Genomic DNA, 27,422 nt, shown 5'->3' with positions numbered 1-27,422 from the left:
TCCATGCTACCATGTGGTAAGTGTATAAGGTATCTTGGGACTGAAGAACATTAATCAATGCTTAGGATACTTGCGAAATCTGTTTTATTATGTGTGGATTTGGCATCAACACCTATAGTTAAGGTAGTCTAACACTTTCCACTATAATTCTGTTTTCAGTTGCTTATAAGTAAGAACATTTTGGGCTGAAACTTTCCATGCTCGATGTCTGCTTCAGGTTAATTGTTATTTTTCTTTAGTGTAAGTAGTTCAGGAACTTTTTTAGCTTGAAATTGAGGAAAAGTACATGGTTCAGTGGAATATGTGCCCCAATATAAATAAGGAGTGATGGAGTGCAAGTCAAACTTATATCATGTACTGTGGGCTTATGCATCAAATTTGATGGCACTGATGGAAGCAAATGGCCAATAATGCCTTATTAATAATGGCAGATATCTTTTATAAAAACATGTCAGATTATCAAGGGACTCTATCCCTCTATTAAGGGACTTTAACATTTCTGTTTCCTGTAGCTCATTTGAAATATTAGGAAAAATAGTCACAGAAAAGTGATGACATTGGCCAATCCATGCAAAACATGTGAGGAAAACATCTCTATTTGTGTAAGGCCAAATTAGGTATCTTAGATATCAATGTCTTTCTATTTGTTTGTTAGTGGTGTTCTTTTCCTGTGATCTGTTTGTAAAATACATGCTTCAGCTTAAAGCCACAGCAGCAACAGTTTTCCTTGAAACTGGTGTTGCTTTTCTGATCCCTGTGCAAAAGCTGATAACAAGGAGAATTCTTCTGTTATTAGTCAAGTGCTTATAATTTGCTTCCCCCTCTTTCCTATGCTAGGAGGCTGTAGGAGTGTAAGTAGTTTGACAAAAATGTTTATGGCCATGGGTTGGACTAGGGGCAATGGGAACAAGTTTCCTTTGAAGTTAAGAGTGTGAGAAAACAGAGAAAAGAATTTACAGTGAAACTCTGCAGATAAAGCGTCAATTTATCCAGCACACTCTGTCTACCAATGCAGTAGGATTAAGTAATTTTCCATTTGGATACAAATTCTTCCTTTTAAGGAGGGGCCTTTGCCCTTCTTCCCTGTTTCTTGGTACAAGTCTAGGGAAGAAAGCAGAAGCTTGTGTATACTTGTAAGGTGCTAAATACACTGTCACACTGTGGGTTACTGACAACTGACTACTCCAAATGTCCTTCAAATGTCTAGTGAAAGGAAATACAAGTAAGTATGTGGTTATGGGGCCAGGAAACTTCTTTGGAAGCTATTGGTACAGGTAAATTATTTTTACTTTTGGCTGACCCTCAGCAAGAATTGGAAAGGAAATACCAATATATACTGAATCAGTATTTTTATTAGAGAAAATTCCTCTTAATATAGAAAAAGGGGATTGACTTTGGCTAAAGTCTAAAACATTATATCCACATATGCATTTTGGGTATTGCTGAGTGCTTCCTTGACTGTTTTGTTTTCTTTTTCATTACATTTGGTTTGCTGAAAATCTGTTCTTCTTCTGTCATTGATTTCATATTTTCAAGCTTTTTTTATTCTTCTGTGGCTGGTGTTAATGGTATAATTTATTATTCGGTTATTGTTACTTTCTTTTTTTCTGTAGAGAAGACTACTAAAATAATCTAGTAAGTATAGAATAGAAAAACCATTTGGATGACATCAGAAAATATAGCAAAACTAAAATGATGGTGGACTATAGCAGAAGAATGTTTATGCTGGAGTTATTCCTCTTCTTATGAGTGTTAGTTCTGTTAAAATACAATTATCTTTGGGGTTTATGCTTTGTTTTATTTTTAAACTTTTGAAGATAAAAATAAATGTGCTTTCAATCTTTAACCAAGGTAACTTGTATTCTCAGAATTTAGACTGTCACCAGCTAGTTTAGGTATCTATGGCTAGAGCTACTTAAACAGAAGCTGGTTTTTTCCACTTTTATATGATGATGTTTTTCTTTTAATCAGATTTTATTGTCTTGCATGTCAAAATTACTCAGAAAATTACTATTACTTTTCTTTTCAGTTATTGGAAGAGATGATACCTGCCGCAATGTAATAAACTATTCTTGCATGTAGCTAGAAACTATGCCCCTTTTTCTGTTGAACCATAGCACCTAAATATTTAAGATTTATGGGGCTAGGAACACAGTATTAGAAAGATGTTTAGCAGTAGCTCCATGAGGATGGGTTTGTAAGAGTGACATCCAATGGGCAAGTTGTGTTCCCTGCCATGGTCCGTGTGTTTTGCCTAGCAGCTGTTCAATATGAGCATAGAGTCTTTGTTGTAAAGGTCAGAGGAGAGGGCTTTCCCATACCTGGTGGTCTTTCCCATGACTTCTGGTGCTTCAGTGGTTAGCTACAGGTGGCCTTCTACCAGTAGCTGTTTATCATGACTTCCCTCTGATCCAATGAATCTGTGACAATGCGACAGTTTGGAAAAGTGCTGCATTCCAGCCTAGTCTCTAGCTCAGGGCTAGGAATAATTTCTTGAATGCTTTTTAGGCTGAGAAGTGTGACTACAGCACCAAATGCACTCTCACTAGATTATAATTAAGACGCATGACTGCTGCACAGCATTTTTGAAAGAAAGGTATGAGACAAATGGTTGATTTAGAAACTGTGTGGAAGAGCATAAATTACCAGAATACCTGGGCTTAACAAACTTTGGAGTTTTGTTCAAAAAATAACTAAATATTATCACATCTATTTTACAGAGTGGAACAGGGACATAAAGATTAAGCCAAAAATGAACATGGTCCTTCCCAAGTTAAACTGAGGACCTGGAATGGAAAACTAATTTTTAATGGATAATTCTGGCAAAGTTCTGTAAGGCACTAGAATATGATGGAAAAATTTCAGCTTCATTAACCATGCCTCTCTGTGATATGTTCTCTTAGTTAAAAGATGGAGCATACTTCTTTGTGAATCAGAGCATTTTGTGCTCTTGGTTCTTGCTGTTACTGACTTTGTCTCTTCTCTGTTCCTCCTTCCATAAAAGGGAACTGAAGCCTAAAGAGGCTGACCTGGAACAGAGGCTAGACAGAGTTAAAGGAATCAAGTAGGTATTTATTAAAAAGGCCTTCCAAGGATATGCCCTGGGCAGTACAAGAGCTAAACAAATATGGAAGTAATCGATATCTTAGAACTGATTTCTATGATTTGGGATAATTTAGCAAATGCTTAAATTAACTCAAATTAAAAAAAAAAAAATAGAAAGAATAATGCATTCTTTCCCCAATAAATAAATAAACTTTTACTTCAAGAAGCAGGTAAAAAAATTACCCTTTTAAAATATATTTTAAATTATGTTCTTTGAAATTTAAATCCTTTCTTTTAAGTGGAATCTAATACCTTTCTAGATTAGATAACTCCAATGATCAAAATTTTCTAACTTCTTTGTAGGCTATATATTTAATGTTACTACACTATAACATAATGCTTCAAGAATATGGTTATTTTTTTAATCCTGAAAATATCAACTTCTTGTTTTTTAGGCTTACATATATGAAATGCGTTCAAGCACTTTTTTACAAAAACTGGGGAGACACACAGACTCTGTAATCAATGTCAGTTTTAATCCCTCATCTCCACAGGTAAGCCATTGCTTTTTTTCCTCTTTGTAATGAAAGCATGTAAAATAACTCACAGGCCTGAAAGATTTAAAAAGCAGCATTATTTTAAGTGTGTTAGAATAGCTATTGAAATAGCTTTATCACAATATTTTGAAAAGCTATTACGGTTGCGCTTTGAGCCTTTTAGATATCTATAGGTGAAAAGTGTTTCAAAGAAGTTAGGCATTATGCAGTAACAATTTCTATTTGTTTAGTGATCACTACACTAACATCACAGTAGTGAGTACTGCACTAACAACATCATATTTCAGTGTAATGGTTTAATTGCAGTGCAGCAATATATACAAAGAGGTTTGTTTTCTAAGTTTCATTTTGACACCCAAGCTTCCCTGCACTTAGTTTATCATGTGAATTATTTATATGCTGTTTTTAATCCTGTGGATTTACCTTCTTTGTTTTCATGTATTGAATTTGCATTGAAGCTTTACACTTTCTACTTTTTTATTCCTTAATTTAAAGACACAACAATGGTCACTATATATATTTATGTAAGAGTGGACAGTAGCTTCTGTTTACTTCGCTGCCTCCTCACCACTGACTGTACTTGTTGCTATTAAAGATACTTATGGAGTAAATAAAATTCCTTTACTTGTAGGAGGATTGTAACATTTATATATCTCCTTCCATTTGTAAATATAGATGCTAGCACTTCTATGATTTTAGAATTTCTGGAAGTTTTATTCTTTATGTATATATTGTTTGAACTGAGAAATTCTTGATTGCTGTTTCAGGGTGAACATTATGTATTTCTGGTCTTTGGATTCAGCAATGGTATATTCAAACAAATGGTATGGTTTATTAAACTTTACACCCAAATCAAGAGTAGTGCAAGGCTTAGCACATATTTCTGCAAAAAAGGTATACTATAAGAATAGAGCTGACTGTAGTCTTGCAGAATTCTGATCTGTGGTCCAGCTGCTGGAATGCATTTTGGTGAAAAATGTCTGATTAGAGTTCAGTTTGTAAAAGTCTAGAGGCTCAATTGCAGTAGTTGTGTGAATCAAGACTTGGAAATAAGTTCAGGAAAATCAGTTGTTAATCAAGGGGGCAGAATCTACAAATGGTGTAAAATAAGCTTTGGCTGTGGGTCCAAGACAGACTGGTATGAGAGTGTGCCTTGGGGAACAAACCCTTTAATACTGAATTTTATCAAACATTACACAGTCAATTATTATAGTTAGAGCCAAATCTGAAGTTCAAGAACCACAAACCCTTTTCTTGAAAAGCTCTTTCCTGAGAAACCAGGACTGTGGTCTTGAACCAGCTGATGGCGCTCCCCCTGTAGATGCTGTTGTGAGGAAAGATTTCAAATATGGTTTTATCAGAAACATTTTATTAAATAGCAAGGAATATGTAAAACTGTTGCAAATTTACAGACTAGATGTAAATTTGATTAACCAAATAATTCTGCATGATATGCACTCCAAAATGCTTTCTAAGTAATTATTTTTGGGGAATTACAGAAACAAAAACCAAACCAAAAAACCCAAAAACCTACCTGAGCTTTCCAACATAGAATTTAGCATGAAATTACATTCCAAGGCACTAGGAGAAGCTGCTAAGCAATGCAATGATAAGCTTCTAGAGTAGAAAAGAAGAAAACCATAAATTGATCAGAAAAGAATAATCCCATACCTTGAAAGAAAGGCTTTGTTTTAGGCAGTCAGAGTTTACAGTACTGGAAGATTTTTGCACCTATTTCTACTACTGGTTAGGGATTTCAAATTGACTCTATTCTTATTTCATCTAATGTTTGAATGAATGCAATTAAGATTTATATTGGGTTCTGAACAGTCACTGCATAAAGTCCCATTGCAACAAATGAAAATACTGTCAGGAGAAAGAGAAATGGGTGGAAAAAAGAAAGTGGCCGATGAGTGAAATTCAGACATTGTAGCTAATATTTTTTTTTGCTGTGGAAACATCCAGCCAAAAGTGTGGTGCTCTGTCAGTGCTCCAGTTCAGTTGTTGCTTGCCCAGCACCTGTCCATGAGGTTGCTTATTCCAACCATTCTTATAACTTTCACTTGCATAAGTGTTCTTCCAGAAAAGAAGGAAAAACTCTGGATAGATATTATTATAAGGGGCATTGTTGCTTTCATCATATGGTACTCTGCAATAATTTATGAAATGATGGCTATGAAAGCTGGAGAAGGGGAATAAGTTAAATAATTTGCATTTATCTTAATTTTCAAGATGGTTTTTCAGTTTTGTCTCCTTATTGTCACTTCCTGGTTTTCACTCATTGTTCAAAACTTAAGTAGGGAAGAATATTTATCTTGCCAAAACCATTAGTAGCATTTCAATCTATTTTGGAGAGTATACATTAAGGGTTATTGTAGTGTTTAACTATAGTAACTGTAGTTATTAACTATAACACATTTGAATCAGTCTAAATTAAAAAAGGGGTGAGTCTTATCTTCCAAATATGGAAACAATAAGTAACCTCTGTGATTTTGAAGCAAATGGGGACACTGTTCTCATCTGCTGCTTTTGTGAAGTTGAATATTGCTATATGCTGTGATGGAAGTTATTTTTTCATGACAGAATCAGGACTTTGAAATCAGTGTACATTGCTCGCAATCTGTTGATACACTGAGAGTTAGTTTCATGCTTTTGGTAAGCTGAGCTTACACAGCTGATCAATAGGCTTGGCTGAGAACTTTCTGAAGCGCAGTATAATTAAAATTGAGTAACAAATCAGAGATGACCAAGAAAGAGAGAGACTAGTTAATGTTCTTCCTATTTTAAAGAGAAGCCAGCATGTTCTCATGCGTCTTGATATCAATTCTTAAACTCTCTGTTCATTTCATAAACCTGTTCTCTTTTGTTAAATATTCCTTGTACAGTTTAGGAATAATGCAGTCTTTGTAGGAAGACTGTCTTTGCCAAAGACTGTACTGCAGTTTATATCTGGTGAGAAGATATTTCCTTTACCAACATTCAGCCAAAGGAGATAGTTGCATTAAAAAAAAAAAAAAAATAGAGCCTCCAGCTGACCTTTTCTGAGGATGAATGTATTTCTGTCCTTGTCTTCTTGAACTGTTAGCCAAGTCTGTGTATTCATATTTGGTTAATCTCAGTGAAGTGAATGAAGATAGGGAGTGGAAATTTCCTAAATTTAACGAACAAACTGATTAAATTTTCTATTCAAATTACTGAAGTATCAGTCTGATTACATTGTATCAATATTTTATTTTTATTCACCATCATGTTCAATATCCTTCTCTTTTTCATCCTCAAATGTACATATTTATTGGGATGGTATTATTAAAAAAAGGAGGGGACAGCAGTTAATGCAATTTGTCCTAATCTTGCATGGGTTGTTACAGATCAACTTGTAAATGGTACCGAGATATTCATGTAAAGCAGTTCAAGGCAGCTGCATGTGCTTGTTCTTATTCTGTAAGACTCTGAGGCTTATGAGAGGTAGAAATTAGTGTAAAAGATCTCTTCAAAAGGTAACAACACCTGGAGTATTGTTGAGCAAACAAATCCATGTGACATAAATTAAACTTAGGGTTTTTTTTTAATGTAAGATGGTGCTTTTATAAAAAAATTATTAGCAATCATTGACTGATACAACTGTGTCGTATACAAGCCTACCACATGCTAAAAATCTTGAGATAGTCTTCAGGTTTGGAGAAATGCATAACGGTTCAACTTTCAAACTTTCAACAGTTAAATGGATGTAGAAATTGAATCAAAGCAGATAAGTGCCAGTCTAAGTATCTTGGGGGAAAAGAGGGTCTTCAGCTCTACCCACCTTTGGGAGATTCTCAAAGTGGGCTACAATGTCTTGTTTGGCTGCTGTCTTTCCTTTAATCTAGAGGTTATGTCTACAGATCTTGGCCCTTGACGTCTTAAAAACTGCTTTGACAGAAAAGAATGCAGAGCTTTGGGTTGTTCCACTCTCCTGCTACAAGGGTTATTGAGCCTGTGGACAACTTGGCTACTAGTGTGACACAGCAGATAGTCCTACTGAATTTATTCCTATCCCTGAGAATTCAAAATTAGTTCATCACTGAGCATGTATGTTGCTGTTTATAGCAGAAAGATAATTTCTTTTGCAGTTTCTAACAAACTCCAATAATGTTGTGTATCAATATATTAAAATATGAGTTGATGTTGTTTAGTGCAAAAAATTGTTTGTACCAAAAATTCTTGCAAATAAATATGAAAAACATATGAAGAAGCATGGCAGATTTTTAAAGAGAAAGAAAGAGCCTTCCATAAGCTAGAAAGGACAATATAATTCAGCTCAATTATTGAATACTCCATGCATTTTAAGTGTGTTGCTAGCAAAAAACAGCTGTACACCACATGATTTTAGATAAATATTCTTGCAGAGGCAAGCATCTCAATTCATAGCGTATTTGTCATAAAATCTTTATAGTACTTCTTACAAGGTTAGATAATTTATTGAATGGCACTGCTAGGCTGAAAGGTCTGGTAGGGAACAATTGGTTACTCTGCTGTTCAGTGTGAGTATTGTTTACCAAGTATCTAGATAGGCTTCCCTGTGGGCTAGAAAGAGAGAGGACTGGCTGGGAGCAGGAAGGAAAGTCATTAACTGTAGTCATAGGGATAATTTGGAGAACAGACAGCTTCTTGGAAACTGTCAGAGAGTGAAGAGAGAATGGAGGAGACTAAGAACTGGAGGAGAAGAACATATGTATGGAGTGAAGTGATAATGTTGGAGAGATGAAGAGAGTGCCTAGAGGGAGGGAACAAAAGCCCTAAGTAGGAGATGAAAGCTGCAAGGTTAAGAATTATAGTTTCTGAACTTCTAGTTAAGCCTTTTTTTCAGAAAGAGATAGGAAAAGTGAGATGCCTGTGTCCTTGTTTTCAGAGCTGCTGAGGACCAAAGGTTGCTCTTAACAGTTCTGAAAATTGGTGTGCTCAGTGTCTCAGAAAAAACCCATCTTTTCAAAGGAAATAAAGGAAAGCTTCCATATGAGATAAACCTCACTTGCTCCCTTTGCACACTACACAACTGTCTTGTAAGAGCCAATAATGTAATATTGAAAGGGGATAAGCAAGTGAGCATCTGCTTTTCACTCTCCATGAAGGGAGTAGAAAAGTATTCTGTGAAGTATACTTTGAATACAGTCTCCTCCTCTGTCCAGAGGAGCTGAAGTGAGGAAGATTTGCCAAACAGGAAGAACTAAAGGACTAAGGGTTAGGAGTTTGTTCAGCTACATTTTTCATGAGAAATAGAGTTTACAGTTAATTATCTTATGTAGCACTTTAGGAAGCTGTCAAGGTATCTTATTTCTCTCTCTTGAAAGGTGTTATATTTAACTCACTCAACAGATAGTATTGCTAGAATGCAGTTGAACATTTGCTGATACTAGAAACCATTCTGTGGGAAGTTCAAGTTCTAAAGTTTCTGGGCTTTTCATGTAAAGCAGGTACAAAGCTTCTTCCTCCATTTCAATTAAAATTCAGGCATTTGCATTCCAGGAAGATTCTCCCTTCTTATATAGTCTTTGAGAAATTTAAAGCCAAATTAATTGGTAGTCATGATACAAATATATAGTGGATCTATAACAAATCAGAGTTCAGTCATTAAAAATATATTTAGCTGAAATACAAGCAAAATGAAGTGTGGAATAAGCTGCATTCTAAATGGGCTTTTGGAAAAGGGAAAGCTAAGTCTTAGCTAACAGATTAAATATGAAAAGAAAAACAGACTCAACTTCTGTCTTAAATTAAAATAGCAACATAAAATGATTCCAGCTGACTGATGGAGTATGATATAGCCACACCAAATATCTTGGCCCAGCTCCTGGCTGTATCTGAATTGTGTTCAGCATAAAGGGAGAAAGGCACAAAGCATAAATTCTTTAAAGCTGCCTTTTGAGCCTCTCTTCTTCCAGTCCACTTCATAAAGTACAGCACTCCCAGAAGTGCTTGATTCTGCACTCCCTAACAAGTCTTCCCTGTGAGCTGATCTGGCAATTGGGGGGGACTTTTGCTTTGCCTGCTTGCTTTCAGGGCTGTGCTGTGTAGTGGGGTAGGCAGGGAAAAGTACATGTTAATAAGGGGATCCTGTGCCCCTTTCTCTTATCTCAGAAATATTCGACATCTGAAATCACCACTAGTTGCTGTGCTTCTGAAGAGTGGTGTTTAAAATATTAAAAAATTATGGTAATACATGCATTAAAATGCTAATTTTGTCACCTCAAGGGACTGGTCAATTGATGCTTTTTCATAAATCATTCACAGTGTTTCGGTCTGGAATATTCTAGTTGCTGAGACACTGTGACATGTTTTTTTTTCAGAATTGTAGTTGTATTCTATCCAGCTAATTATTTGCTTATGTAAGAAGATTTCTTGAAAGAAATAGATAAGTTCCCTGCTGATATATCATGCCATGCCATGCCATATCATACCAAACCAGAAACAAACACAAATCTGTGACTTATTCCAACAGTTAATGCCTTCATTTCTTCTCCTCTGCTGGGGCAAATCACACTGACTCTGCCACTGCCTTTTTGTTCTGTGACCCAGTAATGAATGATCAACACTTCATTGCAGAGAGCAGCTAGATCTAGAGAAAGAAAAATTACAATTATGAAGACTCTTTTAAAATGTCAATGTAATATGCATGTGATTCTTCAACCTGAATCATAGAATGTCTTAGGGTGGAAGGAACGTACAATACAATCTATTTCCAATCACTCTGCCATGGACAGGGTTGCCACCCATAAGACCAGGCTGCTCAGGCCCCCATCCAACTTGGTCTTTAACCCTTCCAGGAATGGGGCATCCACAGCTTTCCTGGCCGACCTGTGCCATTGCTTCACTACTCTATGAGGAAAGTATTTCTTCCAAACACCTACCCTAAATCTCTCTTTATTTTAAAACCATCCCCCCATGTCCTATCACTATCCAAATGTATAAAGGGTCACACTCCTTTTCTAAAAAACTTTAAGTACTGAAAGACCACAATAAGATCTTCCTGGAGCCAGCTTTCCCTAGGATGAGCAAGTCCAGCTCTCTCAGCTTGTCTTAGGAGAGGTGCTCCAATCCTCTGATTATTTTGTGGATATACTCCACAACAGGTCCACATCTTTCTTGTGTGGAGGATCCAAAAGCTAGATGCATTATCCCAGGTTTCCTTGAGAGCAGAGTGAAAATGAAGAATCACATTCCTTGACCTGCTGGCATCCAGCCAATCCCTTATCCAACCTTCAAATCCATGTCTCTCTAGGTGAGAGATGAGGATGTCTTGTGGGCTCTTGTCAAAGGCCTTCAAACAAGCTCAGGTGGATGACACCAGTCAGTTTTCCCTTGTGGACCATTGCAGTCACTCCATCATAGCAGGTCTTCAAACCCTGTGAGGAGCAGCTAAGGACTTTGAGCTTGTTTAGTTTGGAGAAAAGAGGCTGAGCAGTGACCTCATTGCTTTCTACAGCTTCATGAGGAGGGAATATGAAGGTGCTGATCTCTTTTCCCTAGTGTCCAGTGACAAGACGTGTGGGAATGGCTCAAGGATACATCCACTAGAGGAGGTTTGCAGTTGACGTGATGGAACATTTATTTACAGAAAGAGTGGTAAAACACAGGAACAGGTCAACGCACCACGCTTGAATATCATTCTTTAATTTTTGGTCAGCCCTGCAGTGATCAGGGAATTGGATTAGATGATTCTTGTAGGTCTCATCCATTTTAATTCTTTTCTGTTCTATCTAATTCTAATTCTAATTCTAATTCTAATTAAATTTCTAATTCATATTTAAATTTGAATTTTATTGTTTCTGTCTCCTCCTTTGCCTAGCAATACTTGCTGAGGAAATCTCTCATATTTCTTCCCAGCCCTGCATTAATAGAAGGGACTGAATAGCTAATCATGTTTCAGCCTAAATGTTGGCTGTGTCCCTTTGTGGAAAGATGCTTGAACCTTCTGATGGGTGTGATTGTCCTATGATGATTTCAAGGACTGAACAAATTTGCAAAAAAGCATGTTAAAAGTGTGTTTTTTAAAAGTTTGTGTTCATCAAATTCAGCTGGGTTTCCACGGGATGTAAAAGCCCTGTATCTCTGACACTTGGAAGGCTCAAAGACAAAGTGCTCAATCTGAAGCAGGTGTGCTCCTGAACTAAATGGTTGCAAATGTTTTTGAGGTGAGCAATACCAATACCTGTTCATTTCCCTGTAGATGTTTTTTTCCTTGTAATCAGTTTTAGAAATGTCTAACCTGTTTTCTGGGGGGAAAAAAGCTAAAACAAGAGAGCTTGAGAACAGCAGTGCTCATCAGGGCAAAGGTCTCTTGGCCCAATGCTCTTCAAAGTGGTCAGCCATCATTTTCTAAAGGAAAACTTAGGAGTGGTGTAGAGCTGCTCCTGCCAGGATCCAGAGAGTGCAGGCCTCCTAGGGCTGGGAATGGCATTCTCTGGAGCCTCTAACCACATGGTACCCTGCCCAGGACACAGGGGATGTGTTTCAGCTCATCCTGGGCCCTGCAGTCCTGTCTGAGTGGTGCTTTGGGTGTGTCCACTTGTGGCCTCGTTGGTGGGCCTGGGACTCACAGTGCAGATAGCTGCTCTATTCATGCCTCAAACTGGGTCAGAGCTTCTTAGGCATAACTCCAAGCATAACATAACATAATTATTCAATTTTATTCTATTTCCTGTACTCACCATGAGTTGAATAAAGATGAGACTATCATTTGCCTGAAATGCCTGGGGTTTTCAGCTCCAAAACCACTTTCAAGGACACGTCACAAAGATTACAAGTAGAAACAAGATTTTTAATTATTTTCTTTTGTCTTTCTGAATCTGTTTCAGAGCCAATGCTCACAAGAATTAAAACTGTCTCACAATATTCAGATTCAAGTTTTCTTACAGCTAATGCCGACATGTCAAATTCTGTCATTTAGTGGTCTTTTCAGAATCCCAATAATGTGTTAAAATCTATTTATTCATTATTATGAATTACTGAGTACAACTTTATATAAGATACAATTTATTTTACAAGCCAGTTTTTCTCTTGGCATGACTCTATAGACTTTGCTCTCATGAGGTCTCTATCTTGTGTCTTTCTAAAGTGAAGGGATTATTTTTGTATCAAAATGCTTAAAGATAGGACTATCTTTTTATCTAGAATTTTTGGGACAAAGTTAAGCCTTTTGCTTATTAACAAGTTGAAACTTAAGTGTCCATTTAGAATTATTAACTTGCTCAAGGGAAATACAATTGCTCTGATGCAGAGACTTTGAGAAATTATAAGGATAGCTAAATCTTAAAGAAATATCTGGAATTGTGCTCTACCCAGATTTGTCTGAATAGGTGTATATATTTATCATCTATGTGTACCATATCCATTATGCCTAGACACATTAAAAATGCACTTAAAATTAATGAAAGAAGCACTTTTTTGATAAACTGTGAAACTTGTGAAATTCTGTATTGAACTAATAGTGCCAGGAAAATGTTTTTTTAAAAAGCTGACTGTTTTACTTCTACAGATGTTTGACCCTGATTAGAGAAAACAATTATATTAATACATGAACAGTTATATTAATACATGTGTAATATGTTTTCTTTACTTTCAAATTTAGCAATTTAATTAAATATAAAATTTTGAAACAAGTGGAAAATAAAATTACTTTGTTGTGCAACTTTTACTAACACAGGTCCTAAAAACTGACTAGTGAAATATGAATCTTATTTCTCACTGTTATGCCAAGATAAATTTCTGGCAAAGGCTATTTATTAGTGTATCCAAAAGCCAATAGAGTGTTTAAAATCTCAAATTATAAATTTGTATATTCAACAGAAATAGATTTTTTCCCCCTTGTTTACGGTCAAGACAAAATCATCTGTAGTCTCACAGTATATGTTCAAAACTCATGGCTATAAATTCAATAGTATTTGTTAGGACTAGACCTTGCATTGTAATTAGGAGATAGGAAGTTTCCTGAGTTGTAACACAAGTCTGTCAAGTATGGCTTTCTCAGACATAAACTCTATGTGTCATCTGAAGATTTAAGGAACTTCTTTCTTCTCTGTCTTCCATTAATTCTGTTTTCACTCACATCTTTAAGTCTGTTTGTGTTTTGGGTTTTTCCTCATTTTAAGCATTAAAAAAAAAAAAAAAGGGACCTTTCAGAATGTTGAAATTTGCTGGAGATATCTTAGTGTTCAGAAACTTCATAGATAAGGTGAAAATTGGTAGATCTACTATCAATACAAAAATGTTCCTCACTGGTAAAAATGTTAAAAGAAAAATTATTGGTATGTTAGTAGCATATCTCCCAGGATGAGTGATGGACTCCACAGAGAGAATTATTCCTGAACATCTATCGCAGTTCAAAAGTTTTGAAAGCCAGCCTTTCCATACGATTTTTTCCCCTAGTCCTATACAGTCTGGCCTACTGAAGGCAGTGAAAAATTATATATTATATTAAATCTTTTGTTTTAGGCGAGGGATTCCCTGTACAAATGCTGATCCTGTGTAGGCAGTTTGAGTCCATGAGCCTTCATTAGCTCCGTCTCAGCAGTGGGCCTGCAAAGGCACCAGTGGTCTTCACTGGTTTAAAATAGATCACGCTGAAATGTGACACATGCCATTGCAAGATGAGATGATGCTTTTTACAGTTAAAGTTCTAGGTTTGAGATAGCATGATGAGTGTAGGATAGGAGCCTTTGTAGAGCAGAGTAATTGAAATGTAATTACCACTTTGACTTTGGACAGAATACTGAGGGTGAGAAGTCTGTAGTAGTTAAAAGCAACATCTGATTCTAGTTATCAGATTTTAGCTGACCTTCCTATAGTAAAGAATTTTTCAAATAAGTGTATGATGCCAAATATAATAAATAGTATGAAAATAAAAAAAAATGAAACAGAAGTTGTAGAGCTATTATTCTAAGAAAAGGCATAGAGAAAATCACAGTTTATATGAAGAGTATGTCATAAATGCTACCCTTTCAAGGATACATATTTCTTAGAATTAGAAATTTCTTAGGAGTTAGAATTAGAATTAGAGTTAGAATTCCTTAGGAGTAATACACAGAACCATGTGGCAAATCTTTAGAACTTCCAAGAAGATGTACTGTAAACTAAAATTCACACTATATATGGCAGCATTTTATTATATCTGGAGAACATTACATTTTCTCCTGTGATTCTGACTAGAAGTTGAATTCCTCCCATTCTATCTTCATGACTGTTTTAATATGAAGTTTGATACAAAATTAAGAATTTTTTTTGTTTTGTTTGAGAAGCAGTCCAAAAGTCTATAGGAATACATCAGTTATAACAATAGATTCCTATAAATGTCTGTCATGCCAAAAAATAGTAGTTACAAGCAAAGTGTTGAAAAATCATTTTTTCATAGGGTAGTTTTAGAGAAATACCTTTAGTTCTCATCCTAAGGATAAAAAAGTACCTAGTGAGGGATACCCAAGCTGTAGTTCGTTACAGAATTCATAAGGATTTCTGAAATCCCTTATTTTTCTTGCAGAATACTGGTTTTTAGTATGAAATAAGAACATAAGGACTATCTTTTATTTTGCTTGTAATCTAGATGTGATTTGAAAGTTTTGAATAGGTTCTAGCTAGAGGCATCTCCTCTGAAATGAAGGTTTTTCCATCAATAATTTATGTAAGCAGCTATGATATTTACTGAAAGAAGTGTTTTTCACTTCAAATGCCTTCTTTCCAAACTTCAGACTTACTCTATATTTGAAGGTTGGAACAAATTCTGTCCATGAATGACTCAACTTCAAAATGTTTTGTTTGCACTGCAGAATATGATACACTCTCCATTGGGAAGCTGCTAGCCTGGCATGTTTAGCTAGTTTTCCTGCTGACTTACCAAGTGTTATGCAAGCATTGCTATCCCATGACTTGAACAGCTCCTGTTACTTTTACTTTAAATACGGACACAGAGTTTTAAAATATCTTTTAAATAATAAGGTCCTTCATGGAAGTTAAGTGCAATATTTCAAAATACAAAGGTCTGCATGAAATAAATATGTTTCCACTTTTTCTTCAAGTGTGAGTTATATGCCTTTAGTATTTTTAAACAGCATATAATTTTCTCTTGAAAATATTTAAATATGCAATATGTCATGTAAGACCATGGTTTGTCTTTTGAGTTTGCTATTTGAAAATATATTCCAGAAAAAAGTGGAATACCCAGCAATAAAATGAACTTACTTTCTGTAGACATATAGATATAGGGTGGAATAATTAATGAACAAAATACATTTTGAGTCCCAGGCTGTATTATCCAGGCACCTACAGACATTGTAAATCTCTCAGCCACAGAGGATCAGTACCGTCCAGAGGAAAATAAAACATTTATGAAAAGGAAGCAATGCTGGATTAATAAACCCCTTGTTGTCTAAATGAGGTTGTGTATTATGGAACTGTGGCGTGTATTAGAATGGCTAAAATCTTACACATATGTTATTTTAAAAGGAAAAGTAATTATTAAACTTCAAGGAAAATATCCTTAATATGTAACCAATATATTAAAATTGATGGATGTGATGGAGTTTTGTACTGAAATGAGTCATATTATCTTCTGTTTGCATGTCAGGAGAGGTAATACAATTAGCTAGAGCTAGCATTTCTGGCCTCTTTAAGAAGGAAATGCAAACAAAAGAGAATGTGATGGAGTCTGAAGGAAGAGACTGTTCTCCAGGAGCAAGTTAAAGAAAAAAATGTTAATATATTTGTTAAATTACATATTGAAGACTTTTGCTAGAAGAGGAAGAGGTTTTTTGTTAACTTATGCGACATGGGAGACTTTAAAGAAGACATATTTTTATTTATTTCAATGAAAAGTTTTGTAAACAAACTATATTATATCAGATCTGACGTCCATTTGATTAACATCAGTACAGCTGGCCAGCCTGCCAAAGTGCTTACAGCTGAAGTGAAAAACTGTCATAGTTTTAAAGGTCCCACTTCTGTAAACACTTTTTGTTCCATTTAGTTATTTTGGGAGTTTTAACATGCAATGGTTTCAAAGAAGTTGTGCCAATAAGTAGAATATAAAAAACAGTATTGAAAATCACTTAATTTAATTTAGTAAGGAATTATATATTAGATGGCAAAGTGCCTTTCAACTTAGCCATGTATGCCTTTATTTCTGACATTATTTGATTGGTTAAATGTTTTCTATTTTGTGCCTGATGGACTCAAAGTATGGTCTTACAGTTCAGAAGGAGAACAAATGAGAGGGTCCATCAGTTATAGTAAAGATGTAGAATGAAGGGCTTACTAAGAGATAAATTTAAGTTAGAGGTTATTAATGGACAATATTCAAACCATGTCCAATGTGCATCCTTTCATTTTCTTTTCCACCATGCTTCTAAGTTACAAGGTTCTAGATTTAAGAATTGGAAAGATCTGAAAGTAAAAATAAATTCTGCTACAGTTAAAACTAAAAGAACAGAAAAGTGACTGAGAGTTATACAGTACTTGGTGGGAACAATATCCTGTTGGAGTGTAGCTGGACCATACAGCAATGCTCATGACAGATGCTCCAAAGACGATGGTGGCTCTTTATTAATAGTGCTATTGGAGTCTGGAAATGTAAGTAGATTGCAAAAACATGCAGCCCATATTGATGAATCAGAAGTTTTTGTACTTTTCCAGGCCTTCATACATAAATAGTGTAAGGTATCTGCAATGGATGTTGGCTTATGGACTAAATAGCAGCATATAAAAACACTCATGTTATTTAGGCTTCTAGCTTACAGATCCTTTCTGAAGATGGAACTGGAAGCTACTCTTAAGTCAGTTATTTAGTTACCATTTATTCATTTGTTATATCTTTTATTCAGTATTTGAACTTTTAGTCCTTTAAGTCAACTCATAGAGACCTTACTGTTGTTGTTGAACGGCTTGAGTCGCATTCCTCAAGCAAACCAACAATAGGTGGTCATGATAGGTGGTCATTGGCAGTCTGGGAGAGTCCACCAATAACAAATAGCTCCTAAATAGATGTGTCATAGGTGGTCCAAGAGTTTCCTGGGAGGGACAGTTTCAGGAAGACACTATGCCTTGAATGAGTGTAATGCTGTGTTTATAGGTGTGTTCTTTGTTTAACTCTGCTAAGCATGGCTAGCCTTGTGACAGCCGCTCATTTGGGGAGGAGACATTATAGGAAAAGAAGATGCTGCATACATACTATCTTCACATGAAACAGTCTCACAGGTCACAATCTCACTTTCAAGCATACTTTGGTATACTGGGTTTTTCTATTTCAGTGAAGAAAATCAGCGTTTACAACTCAGTTTATAATTATGGAGGCAGGTATGGCTCCTGGATTGTGATAAAGTAGTGAAAGATCAGAATATTTGATTACACATCTTGCGATATCTTTAGAAATAAATAAACTCTTTGTATTAATTGGTATAATTCATTCTTTTGAAAGAACGCGGTTTTACTTCACAACACTGTATACAGTTGCACCCTTGTTCTGCTCTATTGCCAAATAACAATTTTTCCAAACTTTGAAGTTGAAAGAAATTTGTGTGCCAAAATGCTGTGGGGAAATGTTGATTTGAATTATGTTTTTCTAGTGTGGGAATTAATCACTTTGGTTACCTCTTTATTAAAGGAGAGTTTGTTTTTGTTGACTTTTTGTTAAGAATGACACTTCCAATAGTACAGCTCCTTTGTTTAATAATCTCTTCTATTGCTTGTGATTTCAGTGCCTTCCATGTATTCCTCATATGCCAATGCACTTATCAGTTCTTAGTGATCAGTTCTTTATGTTAATATATTTATGTTAGAGATGGCAAATTGAAATCTAGCCATGATAAACCAGAAAAGTAGCCTTTTTTTTCTTTTATGTTTATTCTTCATTAAATGCAGTCTACATATTTCTTTTTATAAAATGCAAATCCAGGAACAGGAAAAAAAAAGATTTAAGTGGAAACAAACAAAGAAAAAACAGAAAAACATGTTGCTATAAACAGCTATTAGGGCTGAATCATACTAGAGTTTTGTGGATGTTTTCATTTTAGAGTGTCATTTGTTTACTAATTTCTCACTTTTCTTCTTGATGGGCAAATTATTAACACGTGTTTTCTCAGCTCTCAAGAAAAAGTGTTTTCATATTTTTAAAGTAATAAATGAGCAAAAAGACATTCTTTGCACTTTTTGTGTGCTTGCTCTTGTCTGTCTTGAAAAATATTTCAGTAACATGAAATATCTGCTACAATTATAGCAAGGATCTAGTGTTTACATGAAGTATCTTTTATTAGTTTATGAGAAGACCCTGTTGCAGTTCTCTACTGCATTATGCTGTATATTTTCAGTAAACCTGAAAAGAGTCTACACTGCTCAATTTTTTTTTTTTTTTGGTGGCGGGAAAAAGGGATCACAAAGAAAGAAACAAGAAAGTACACTGCATTAGTATTGATTAATTCTGACACACAAAGTGGCCTTAAGTGCAGTTAGGAGTGAGCAATTGTTAATTTTTATGGTTAGTTATGGAAGAATATACAGCAGCCTATTTAGTTATTGAAATCTGTAACATGCTTCCATTTTTTCTTATGCCCCTACTTCCCTAGCAATATGAGAATAGAGACAGATTGGTGAAATCTTTCTTTTAGCTGCAATTAGGGTTCTTTTTTTTTCCCCTGTCATTTGCTGTTCAGAAAACTGTAGTTGATGAGGCTCCAAATCTGAAAGGTTGTTTCTAGGTCAACACTGATCATTAAATTTGCAAGCTAAAATTTAAAAGCATATTTGATTTTATTTCAAGTTTGCTTGATAAAAAATTCACAAAAATCAGCTCTTGGTTTCATTTATTTCCAAAATTTGTAACGTGAATCTGAAATCAATTGTTACCTCCCAGCAGGTTGATTTCATAATTGATTTCTTGGATGGTATATTAGTGTTGATGAAAGAGTGAATTATGCCCTTTAGATTTTGAATCCACATCACTGTTGTATGGTACATGAGTAAATAAGACTTTGTATATGTACACACACTTGTAGAGATCATCAGAAAATCTATAATTTGCCATCTTATTCTGAAGAAAGCTTCAGGTCTAACTAGTATTCAGTACCTTGAACCATTTTTGTCTGCCGTTATAGTCTGCTTATGATTGTGATTATATAAACATTGTCACTTGTCATTGAAGACATTTATTTCCTCCTACTGTTGAAGAAATGAAGATATTTTAAACTACTTAATTAACTTTTCCAGCAAAATAAAACCCTTTTTCTGATGGGTAATGGCAAAGAATTCTTTTGTGGAATTGAAGTAAATGAAAGCAAATTAATGATATATTTGTGCTTTCACATGTTTGAATATTTCTAAATGAGAGTCAAATTAGGCAGCAATCTTTTCCTCTCAGTACAGCTGAAAAAATATTTTTTGCACAGCTAGATCTGATACCATGTGTAGATAATTAAATCTTGTGGAACTGTTGACAACACTTTTTGATTTCCATGTGTCCTTTTCCAAGCTGCCCCATTGTAATTTCAAGGAGTTTCTTATTAGTAAGTGGCTCAGATGGACTGTATGTAATACAACTTTGCTTTGGAAAATCAGCAATGATGAAATGTCATTTTTGTCTTACCTCTGTAAGTCAATACAAATACTCCCAAATACAGTTTGAAAATAAAGTATATATTGGCTTAGTTAACAATACAGCTTCTGATTATAACTGTCCATATTGAAAATCACTTTTCGGTGCTACAAAGGTGCAATATTGTAACTCTTTCAGGGTCTTTTGATGACATCCTCCAGCTAGTAGTAGGTTTTTAAAAGATCTCATGCAAACAAATATTTCAGAAAGTGAAATATTTGCAGAGTAGCTCATGTGTCTCTGTCTCATATTAACGGACTATGGATGCTGAGGATGAATAATGAGTGGTAGCCCGATGTTATCAGGACTCTCTAATTTTGTTCCTTGCCTTATATCAGAACAAGATCAATCATAAAAGTATTTGCAACAAAACCAAACTGCTACTTCTATCTTTGCTGGTTTGTTTTCTCATTATTTTCTATGCAGAAATTATGACAATGGAAAACTTTTGAGTTGCCAGCTTTCTGAAGAAATTGTTATTACTCAAGTGTTGCATGCTTGTCAAAATTATTGACAGGGCACTGATGTTGCCAGAAATAGAGCCACTATCTAGGCTTTTGCATAGCTTTGTATCTGCAAGGAAACTGCATGGAAACTGCTTTGGAAACTGTATGGTGCAGAGTCAGAAGTAGAACAGGATGGAAGTGGGAAGGAAGGATGACAGTGAATTAAATGTAGGTAAGAAAGATGTAGCAAGGAAAAAAAAACACATGAACCCACAGAGAAAATAAAGTGGACAGAAATATCTATTTTCATGGGATTCTAGACATTTTTTAAGGATTTATTTCTTTTGGACAAGCACTAGGAAATTTTCTAAACCTCCAGCAGATGAGCCAGAGAGTTTGCAAAAAGGTAAGAATATATACATTTAAAAAAAAAATATTTAATGAACATTCATTGTGTGTCTGCTTGTCACAGCACTCAGTGATTGCTTACCCTCACTTGTTATAGATGGTCTCCTGCTATGGAGCAGTTCTATGGTCAATGTGTGGGCAATTGAGAGTATTGGAATTTCACATCTGTCTCACACTGAGCATTCCCAAAGCTAAATCTTCACGTTCCAAAGAATCTTAATCTGTGTTTTGCATTAGCAATTGTTATTGAGTGCCCATTTTGGGCTATTTTTTGAAGGTATGCAAGTAAAATTATTATTGCTGATGCAATATGGTCCTTTTTTTCTAACTGAGAGGTTATATACAGACTATATAACATATAGATTAGACTATATAACATATAGATTATATATAACTACATATGAAATGTTTTGAAAATAGTAAATAATTTTAATTTCAGGAATAGTATTATTATAAAAGAATTATATTTGTCTCTTTAAATTTTTAAATCACAGTTATTTTTCCTCCACTTGCCTCCAATTGATTCTTCTTTATGTTGCTCAGAGTAAACATGTAAGAATTTCTCTGTCTGTAAGTCTGTATGGAAGCTTTGGTCATTCTGTGAAAAAACTATCAAACATGGATATTTTCTCTTAATAACCTTCAAGATTTAATACTTTCAAAGACTAACAGTATACCTTACATGTTCTTATGTTATACTACCCTGACAGTTAACCCCAAAGACTATTACATTTATAAACTCTTTGGAAGAAATTTTCTTTGTCATTCAAGCATAATCTTTTTTGTTTTCCCAAGACACCTATTAATTTAGTTTTGAATTTCAGATCTCTATCCATGCAAGTAAAAATACATTAATGTAGTACTAGTTAACACTTTGCAGTGTGCCACAGCTGTTTGATTGTTTTGAATGTAATAGCAAGCTAAGGAATTATTTATTGCATTTTTGTCTGACACAGATGAGTTGTGCTCCTGTAAGCAAGATGCTCAAAGCTTCATGGAGGAACAAGATTTGAAAATTTGGTAGTGAAAATTCCTAGCTTGCAGTGAAAAAAAAGGAAGGGAAGGTGGTGCAGTCACAGTTTCATTTTGAATTAAGGGGTGACAATGGTGGAAAAAAGGAAGGATAAAAGCAAAAATTAACCAGATGAGGTAAAAGGACATGGTTGCAATGAGTCCTATACGTAGATAAATGTTTTAGCTGTTTAAAATAATGTGGAAGACCATATCCTTGAGATCCTAAGCAGAAAAAGTTGTAGGACTAGCACATAACCTAGAGGTGACGATGTAGAAGAAAATTTAACTTGCAGATAATCTCCAATTTACCTGTCGCAGTGACAAGTTACTGTCTACAATGATGGAGAGGTTTGAGCAAAAATCGCAGTGAAAGAGAAATAAGGATTTTTGTTCTAATCTTGTTGGAGTTGAAATAATGGTGAATCATTAGACTGGCATGGAGATTGGTCTGGAAGAGAGGTTTAACTCTGAATTGTGCTTAGAGAAATAGCAGCTTGACTGTATTTAAAGTTAATTTGTAAGTGCGGGAAAGAGAAACATAAGACTATTGTGAAATGTTATTGGGGAACTTACTGGGAGATGAGAATGCTCTTCTGAGGGACTGATAATAGATAATCTGGACAGAGAAGAAACATAGAATCTAAGAGAGATATAAAGTCCAGGAAAAGCATTATCAGCTGCATTGAAAGCAGCTTGATGGATAGAAGCAAGAACAGATGACGCATTTATACTCATTTATGTCTAGGAACAGATCATTGGAAAAAATATCAGGAATTGTTTCAGTGAAATTCAAGGGCAAAAGGTATGTTAGACAAGAGGACTGCAAAAAAGCCGTCACCAAACCTGACTCTAAACAGTTCATGCTTTGTCATTAACTAAATGAGAGATGATCTGTAACTGGAGAAACAAATGTGGGTAACAGGAAGACTTTCAAGGACACAGAAACTAAGGAGTGTTTACATTGGAAGGAGGAAGAGTCAGATGACATTTTATGTTAATAAGTAATGGAGAGAATAAAGGAAGTAAGTTAATGTGTGATACTGGGCCTCTGAGGCAAGGGAAGGAGCACAGAAGAGGAATATCTCAACTGACAAGGAAGCACTGCACTAGGGGAAAAGAAAAGTAAGAGAAAAGAAGAAAATACTGTGGAGAAATGGGGATGATTAGGAAAGAAACTGTAGGGATTAAAACAATGAAATTTTATGCTAGAAAAGAAGTATTATTTAACCAAGGTAGTAAACCTTTTCAATTAATCTGCTCAGCTGAAGGAGCACAGTTAGACAGGTCACTCCTTCATCTACATACATAATAAACAAACCTAGTCTGTCATTAGGTCAAGGGTACTTCAATTGCAATTCCTGTTAGCCTATATTTTATCTTCTGTAGAACTTGTCTCTGAGATGTGTACTCATAAATGTGTAAAAGATAACCTTTCATGAAAAATGCAGATAGATCTTTACAAATGTTTTTTTTTTTTTTAATTTAATCTTTTTGGGTATTACGTATCTTCTTGCGAAGTGCTGTGAAACTCATGCTTTTGGGGATGCAGATGGAGGAGAGTTGTCTTCTTTAAAAGTCTTTAGAATGTTTTCCTCTCAATTTTAACATACATCAGGCTGAGTCTCTCAAAAAAATTTCTTTATTAACTGTGTAGGGCAATATAATATTCCATATGGACTAAATTTTATAGGAATGATGGCAGCCCAAGGATATGCTGTTTCAAAGTGGCCCATCAGTCTTACAACTACTTAAAGTTCTGATTTTTTCAAATGAAATAAGAACCAAGGCAAAGGATTGCTTTACGTATACAATTCTTACTAGTTTGAGCTTATGCCATTAGTGTTTAGATTTTTACATGCCAAAATAGTTATACTTTATGTTCTCCCGTACGGAATAGTAGATTTTGAGATGGGTAATTGCACCATCCTACCCTATATTTATATGTGGAATATATTAGTAATCTGGTTGCATATGTTTATTCAAAAGGTACCTTTGGAAGGTGACACATTAGCACTGGGCATGCCTATCAAACCTTGACAGTTTCATGATCTTGACTTTATACTGGCCTTTGAAAAAAGGAAGAGGAGATTTTTTTTTCTGTTCTTTTTTTTCCTGAAGGAAATACATTTACTATGTAAAAAATATAATAAAATTTTTCTCTGGTTTTGACCAATCTATGACCTACAGGAGAAATCTTACTCAGGTAAAACAGATCAAAAAATACCAAGATCACAAGATTTTATATTGGACAGGGACTTGAGTAAAAATTAAACTTCAAAAAAAGTAATAGAAATTTATCCCACCAGACTACTAAACCATTATGTAAAATAGTTATATACAATTAAACTCACAAAACGTAACAAAAAAGAAGTTGAAGTAGAACAAAATCCAGAAGGAAAGAAGAAAACAAGAAGAAATTGTGTATTCACACACAATGCTAGTGCAAAGCTATAAAGTTGCAGGAAAAGGTAGAATGAACATTTATAAGATGAAAAATTCTTAAAACAAGAAAAGGTAATGAAAAAATGTTAAGAAAGCTCAGTAAATACGAGGTGAATAAAAAAGAAATATGCCTTGTATTTGCAAGACAATGAAATGAGAAATGTAATGCATTTCAACAAGAATAAGAAATAATAATTGATTAAAAATCGAATATTAACTTGATAATAATAATGATATAAAATAAAAAAATAGCAAAATTAATTAAAAAGAAAAAAAATTGCTCTGATAGCTGTGTGGGAGAAAATTTCTGTTATGCATCAGTGGATTCTCCTGTTGTTGTTTGCATGTAAGATACAAAGGATTTTCTTGATCTCTGCACATAAGGATGGACTAATAGTGATTGTAGTGTCACACATACTTTTGTGAGTGGATGCTGTTTTCCAGGCTTATAAAAATATATTTTTAAATCCCAGTGTTCTGGGAAGGAAATTGTTTTAGTAAGTATTTTATTTTTAAAAGATATACTATATTATTATTTATACCAGAGCCATTTTCAAATACTTGTTAAAATTTAGAGAAAAACTGGAAAATAGCTTAATTAATTTTAAAAGGATTGTAGTCCTTTATGATATAAAATATTGTCACAGGACTGAAAATGCTGGGTTTGACAATTTTTCATGAAATATTTGTAACAGATCCCGAGTGCTATTTTATTTGGCAATTGAGTCTGCTTTTCAGGCCAAGAACTTGGGGTTTGATTGGCCTAACTAGGATGTTATATAGTATGGTGAAAAGTCTTGATATTTGGAGACAGGATCTACTTCTAAATACAGAACTTTGTTTAAAGGTTAGTCATTGTAGTTGTACTTAATTTGATAGTGATTTTAAAATACAGGCAAGTGTGTTTTTGTGTTTTGTGTGCTCAAAGTGTAGGATTGAAACAATGGACCTAACTCTGACTGACATTAGTGGAAACAGCCATCTGTTTTATTTGGAGCAGTGTTGTGTCTGGAGGCTGTCATGAAATGATAACAAATAGTAGCAAAGCCTACTGGAGTAATACCTAAAGCCACAGTCAGGATGTTATATAACATAATAAATGAGTAACACAAATACACTAACAGCTTCTTGTGGAAAGGTGCATATACAATAGGGTTTTTCTCAGAACCTATTCAAGAAAATGTTAGCATCTTGAAAGTCTGAAGAAAGATTTTTGTAGTTATTTTCTGTGTAAATATTTCAAATAGGTGAGTGGAACTGATTTTCATAAGTTTTCATGCACATTTCTGTATCTGTCAATTAACTTGAAAAGCTTAGATGTGTAAGGATAAAATTAAAAACTGACCTGCAAACTTTGGCAACAAATAAAACACCAGGCTTTTATAATCTCTGTATTACCACAGGATGTGTTCCTAATTTTCCATTGTTTACTTTTTGAAACTCTTAGAGAATGTACCACATCTCTTCTTAACTCTCCAGCAGAGGTAAATTTCTTTTGATGTAATATTTTATTTATATTCTGCATGTTTATCTTCCACATTAGTTTCTGGGTCTTGATTATGTTGTCTGCCTTGACATTTCACTGTTGACCTCCTATTGTCTCCTAAATGAATGGACTGATAGCTTCACCTATACTTCTGGTCTGGGAGCCTACTTCCACTCTTTAAAGAAGGAACACATATAGCTAAGCATTTGGGTATACAAACCCTGAATTAGGCAGAAATATCAGGAAAAACTGACATCCTGTCTACTGTTTGTCTCTTTAGGAGCTCATCTATGTTGATTTTTTGGATTCTTATTTAGTTACTGAGAAAAATGTGTGTGTTTTTAGTAGAGAATTTGGTTTTAGATTTCAAGGATTAGTTGGTCCAGGCATTCTCACCTTCTGCATGGCTGCTCAGGAAGTTCTTAATAACTTGGATCAAACCTCAGTGCTTCTGGATATTATGTGTCAACCATTCAGGGGAGTATAAAGGAAAGAAAATTACAGAGCTCTGTTTCCCTTGAAACATCTGATACCTGGAACTTCTGCTGCTAGCCATGGCTTCAACTGTAATTGACCTTTTTATGTTTTTCCTTTATTGTTATCTCTTCTGCTAACAGGACAACTTATAGGAAGATGCCAATTTTTTTCCTCCAGGACCAGTTTAGGATTCCTTGTTGGTTCCAGCTTTGTCTTTATCTGAAGCTCTAATATAGTCCTTTTGTTTCTGCTTTGTCAAGATTTTTTCCTTCAGTAAATACAGAGGAAAGCAAGGCATCATTTTTTCTAGAAAATTGTCTCACTTGCATGGTAGAGATGTCATGATTTCAGGGCTGCTTACCAGTCCAGACCTGTTTAATGGATTGGAATGAATCTTTGACACAAACTTTGTAAATCTGCTCCAAGGAATATTGTATGACTCTGAGGGTTAAAGCAAGTTTACTTGGCACATAATTAATAATGTAAAGGAAACTAAAAATACATAGTGAAGAGGACTAGCATAACAATGCTGAGCATAATCAGATGCTTTTCAATCCCAGAAGACCCATTTGTTCCCCATTTGGCATGAGGAATTCTGAAAACTGTGAAGATGCACTTGGCATCAGTGTCTGCTCAGCGCTCTTGTGGAAGATTTCTGAATTTTTTCATACACTGACATTTGTAACTTTGAGCAATTGGTGCTTTCTCCCTCTAGAGACTATATCACAGAGAAGGTTATCAACTTGCTGTGAACCTTTTATGTCTATAGTCTAGCATTGTCTTCTTTTAATAAAAATGACCTTCTGGTAATTACTGTCTTTCCTGGAAAAATAATTCAGTTTTTTTTTTTTTTTAATTCAGTTTTTTTAAAAAGAATTGCTGCATATTATTTGCTTTTCCTGATATGATTACTCTTGAGGCTTTCACTATATTCCTTTCCA

General features: G+C 34.8%; 1 protein-coding gene across 1 annotated transcript in view; it reads left to right on the top strand.

The window, feature by feature from the left end:
• WDR27 (WD repeat domain 27) overlaps positions 1–27,422 on the top strand; it is an 89,339-nt gene that overhangs the window by 44,760 nt on the left and 17,157 nt on the right. The window contains exon 23 of the mRNA XM_039707730.1: positions 3,501–3,599. Coding sequence (XP_039563664.1) covers positions 3,501–3,599 — 99 coding nt within the window. The remainder of the gene's footprint in view (positions 1–3,500; positions 3,600–27,422) is intronic.

The sequence above is a fragment of the Passer montanus genome, unplaced genomic scaffold (assembly GCF_014805655.1).
Source record: "Passer montanus isolate IOZ18808 unplaced genomic scaffold, ASM1480565v1 scaffold2, whole genome shotgun sequence".
In the NCBI taxonomy this organism is placed as follows: domain Eukaryota; kingdom Metazoa; phylum Chordata; class Aves; order Passeriformes; family Passeridae; genus Passer; species Passer montanus.
Note: the sequence above shows the minus strand (reverse complement) of the source record. Positions and strands in the feature narration are given on the sequence as shown.